Genomic DNA, 4,961 nt, shown 5'->3' with positions numbered 1-4,961 from the left:
CAGCACAGGAATGGCAAGACTCAGGAATTCTCAGTTTCCATTCCAGTTTCTGAAAGGAAGTCTTATCAAGTGGGCATAGGCTCTTCTACCCCTGTTTCCCCCTCCCTCCCATGTTTGACCCTTCTACCCAAGTCCTGTCTCTTCCCCATTCCCCTACAGCTGCACATCCCAGTCCCCTTGCCCAGCAGGTCCTACGCTTACCCCTCCAGACTCCCAGGCTTAGTCTCCTTGCCCAGCCAGTTCCAGTTCCTCCAACTCCCAGCTTCTCATCTGATCAGTCTCTCCCTACAACCCTGGCCTCCAATTGCTGCCCCTCCCTCATATTACTCATCCCTGACCTCCCTCCCCAGTTCATCACCCAATCTCAGTGTCATCATTCCCCACCCCACCCCCAATTCCTTGTCCAAATCTCTTCACACAGCTATTTCCAGTTCTCCTTCTAACCCTGCTGTCCCATCTGCATTCAAAATCAGACGACAACATCCTCCATGCTACCCAAAGGGGGTCTCCTTGAGAACACAGTTGAGACTGTCTCCCTGCTCTCAGTTCAGGCATGGCCTGCAGCAGGCTGGAGCTGCAATTACAGGGAAAGTCCTGGAGTGGCGAATGCCAAGTGCAGATGGAATCTTTGGGGAATGCAGCTGTTAAAATCTAAGAGGTATAAGAGCATGTGTGAACTGAGTTTTCAAAGGCTTATAAATTGACCAAATTTGGGCAGATTTTTATAGGGATAGCAAAAGACACATCCCTGACACAGCAGCCACCTCCTGCCAAATTTCAAATTCCTGGTCCAAAGCATGGGAGCTCTAGAGCTTTCCAAAGAAAAAGTTGGCATGATTTTTTAACATTGACCAAACAATGTATTATTTCCTAGGTTCATTCTCAGCAACTGCTCTACCCTTTTGGCTGATATTTTCCAAAAGAAGTCAGCCTCAGGCAGACACCCAGCATGGAAAGTTTCAGTCTAAATGCTTAAAGTTTGGCAAAGTTCTAAGCAACTGAAGACAGGGTCTTATAATGGGAAATGTCAGGCAAACTTAATATACCAGCTCTGTTTATAATTATACGAAAAGTACCTTGAAGGACAGAGGTCTCTCAGTGGTTTGGAAATGATTCCGGCCTGAAAGCATTCCTCTACAAACCGCTCAAGCATAGAGTATGAATGTGGCACATCCAGGTTAATATCTGGGATTTCACGGTAAACTCGTTCATAACCCTGCAATATCAGAGTTAGGGTAATGAAGTCACATTTTGCTACAAGAAAGGTTACCCTTTTATACTCTCTCAGGGGATTATAATAATCCAAGTAATTTATTAATTTTTAAAAAATATTAAAAATAATTTCAAGGAATCTACACCACCTCAGCGGCAAGTTAGCACCACACTATAGAACACAGTATTACCTAGGTAGATGAACTAAATTTTAAGATTCCCCAAAATCAGAGGACCTGACTGTGACCAGGCTAACCTACCTGTACAGTATAATCTCATGGGTAGTAACATCAGAGAGGGAGCAGTTTCTGGAGTTTTACCATTCCTCTGATCATTAAGCATCTCCCTAACACACCAGCTGGGACACCTGAATAATCTGTGCCCGACACAAATCACTTCCCCCCAGAGCAAGGGAAGCGGAGTAGATGGTAGGGAGGAGATGGAAACTAGATTGTGAATGTGTCATAGACTGGTTCCCAGTGTGTGGGACAACACAGCTATATGCGGTCACTTGTTCAGGGCTTATGGCAGAACCACAATTTAGTTCAGATATAACTAAATGATTTTGTTTTTATACTCCTAGTAATTTTTTTTTAAATCAAGTAAATCTAAATAAGGCTACTTCAGTAAGAATGGCTGGTCAAGATCCATAGAAACATCCCTATTTTATATTGCAACATTATGAAAGATTTAAATTTTTAGTAATTAAACCACATAATTCAGTAAGACACCTCAAAGTTTCCTTGTTATTAGAACATATTTTACATTATTCTCAACTCTGCAGCTCCACAAGACAACACTGTTGAAGTTCATTTGTACCCCCTTGATACACAACATTTATTGCTATATCTTGGAAACATCAGCTATAGCCTATTTGTACAAGTCACCGGAGGGCCAACAGAACCATAGCAGTACCACTGATAACAATGGATCACCATCTATAGTTTAAGAGAAGGTGTAAAACAGGAATGACGTTTGAAAACACACAACAATTTTTTTGTGAATTACTATTCCAATTATATTTTGGAAAAATACACTTACTCTTTTCATTTGGTCCAGAGTAATGACAGTAGACGTCCAGAGGGATTTCAACAAATCAAGGATCATTTTAAAGGTTGTTTCTCCAGTTGATTCTAAAACCATCACAATTGCCTAAAATAAAGCAAGAGGAAGTGTTTAACTAAAAGACAGTGCAAAAAGTACATTTTACAAGAAATGAAAAGTGAATGCCGCAAACAGAGTTGTAAAATTTCCACATGGAGAAATGTGTATTTATCACATGCGCCTTCAATGCTAGTATACTACAATATAACAACAAAGCATGTGATGGAAAAATTATTTGGGTAAGGATACGAAGCATGAAAACAAGGAAGATGTTACCATAGGTATACAGACCACCAGGCAAGAGGAGAGAGAGAACAAAAGCTTTCTGGACTATTTCTAGAGGTACTCTAAATCACGTGACCCTGTACTCAGGCATCAGTTAGCAGCAGTGTGGATGGCTCTACTTTCTGATGTCATGTATTTGCATCAGACAGACACCACAATGGAGAATTAAAATTTACACACATTTGAAGGGTGTAAACACCAAGACAAAGGAGCTTCTTGAGAATGAAGGAGCAACTTTATAAAAAGGGAAACATTTAGGTTCAATATCAGCAAAAATGTACTGACAGAAGGCAGTATTAGACTGTGGAATAGTCTCTCCTCCCTCTCTCAGGGCATTTAAAAATAGATTAGACAAAATATTAGGAAGTATACTACAGGGAGCAATCCTCCACTAGTGAAGGATTGACTGTATAACCTAACAGAAGTGGTAAAGACCTATTAAAAGAGCAATCTATCGGCTTGAAACCTGCTGTAATAAATAGCTCACAGCACTACCAACAAGAAAATCTAGGTTTAACAAAACTACGAAACCGGAGCATGGGATTTTTCTTGCCATTATTCCACAGCAGACAACTGTGAAATGGCTCTTTCAGTACAAAATATCCTGTAACAGCCCCATTCATGTAATAAATACAGTTTAATTCTACATCTTCCTGAAGACACCAACAGTTTACCCAAGCACAAGTAGCATGCACTGTACTTAGAGAATTTAGACATCTGATACCATTAATATTTAGGAGCTGAACTTCAGAGTTCAGTTACATTACTTGCATGTCCACACTGAAATAAAACCTAGAATCTGCTCATATTTATCCACAATTTAAAAAAAAGTTACAAAAATAAAAGAAGTCCGATTTCTGTCTTACTTCATATACAAGTTCATGGTGAAAATGAGGCACTTCTAGTTCCTGAAGGCAACGCTCAGCTTCTGATACATCTCCAGAAAGTAGGTACTCCTTCAGCAACATATCAATCTATTGGATTTGTTAAAAAAAATACTAGGTATAGTTTAAAATCTTACAATTAATGTGATAAATCCCCTACTCAGCCGAGCAACAAACTAGTGACATGCATTTTAAAAAAAATTTGCAACTAGTATTTTAATAAACACACATCTTAAATTAAAAAGTTATGTCTAACTATACAGATAGTATGAAGCTGAACACTTATCCAGACACCATTTCAAAACATGCAGTGTCTGCACACATATATGTTTAACGTGCAGCCCATAATTAGAAATTATGTTTGATAAAATGCCCATGGGCCACTCAAGCTTAATATGACTAAGATCAAACTCATTTTCTTTTCTCCAAATCTTCTCCCATTTTTTGTTACTTATGGTGGCACTATCATTCTCCAACTAAGCCAGGTTTGCAACCTCAAAGTCACAGACTCCTTCCTTTAAATTTTCTACTAATATCTGGAACGTATCCCAAGCTTGCTGCTGTTTCTTCCCCATCCTAATTGGAGTTTCTGAAAAAGCTACCCTCCAACCATGAGGCCAAAAGAGAGACTAATTAAATACAATCATCCCCACCTCTGGATTTCTCAGGCTTCTTATCTTCCATTAGCCTATCTTTTTAAGATCATAAACTCTTAATTGCAGGTATTATCGTTAGGGTGTTCACTGTACAAAGCCAAGTACTAAACAAGACTACAGAGGACAAACATCCTTTTCAGTCAATGTAATGGTCAACATCTTTAATTCATAATAAATACACATTTCAAAACAGCAGAATATGATTTAGGTGCAGGGTTAATGCATCTCTTTCCTCCCTCCCAGTCAATCTGCATGAGCTTTCACACACACACACACACACACACACGACAGGTTTTTTTTTTTTACAAATTAGCTACCTCTTTAACAAGATGTTTTACAGATTGCTGTCCGCCACCTGACCCCCATACGCTTTCTATACGCTTTCCACCTTTTTTCATACTCAACAGCACAGTAGCTCGGTCCAATGCAGCTCTATAAAGCAAAGGTTGTGTTACAAAATTATTTACATAAATTCACTACAGAGGAGGGAAGAAAGAACAAGGAGTTTCTCTTATGTCAAGACTTGGTTCTGTGGGCCAGGCTATGTTCCAAATTTCTTCTTCTTCTTCTTCATCATCATCGAGTATCCTTCCCTCATTTGACACAAGAGGACAGAACATCTAGTTTCTTTTAGTCAGCTAGTAATAGCTTCCCACAATAAGTGACTAGGGAGATCCAACTCCAAGAAAATTTACCCCTTATTTCAAGGCAACCCAACAAATATACATAATCACAAATGCCATCCTCCTCAGATGATGTGCTTACACTTCATCACAGGTAGTTCAGAAGACACTGTCTGTTCAGCAATGCAAGGTCCACA

General features: G+C 39.4%; 1 protein-coding gene across 1 annotated transcript; it reads right to left on the bottom strand.

Annotated features, from left to right (window-relative positions):
* Nucleotides 1-989: 989 nt before the first annotated feature.
* On the bottom strand, nucleotides 990-4,611 carry LOC112122291 (programmed cell death protein 4-like; the record flags this gene model as incomplete). Its single annotated transcript, XM_024221124.2, has 4 exons — nucleotides 990-1,216; nucleotides 2,254-2,364; nucleotides 3,468-3,575; nucleotides 4,459-4,611. Coding segments are annotated over 4 exons (561 nt in total), but the record flags the coding sequence as incomplete, so codon positions are not given.
* Nucleotides 4,612-4,961: the final 350 nt, after the last annotated feature.

Source organism: Terrapene carolina, unplaced genomic scaffold, assembly GCF_002925995.2.
Source record: "Terrapene carolina triunguis isolate 2854851 unplaced genomic scaffold, T_m_triunguis-2.0 Scaffold12093, whole genome shotgun sequence".
Taxonomy (NCBI): domain Eukaryota; kingdom Metazoa; phylum Chordata; order Testudines; family Emydidae; genus Terrapene; species Terrapene triunguis.
Note: the sequence above shows the minus strand (reverse complement) of the source record. Positions and strands in the feature narration are given on the sequence as shown.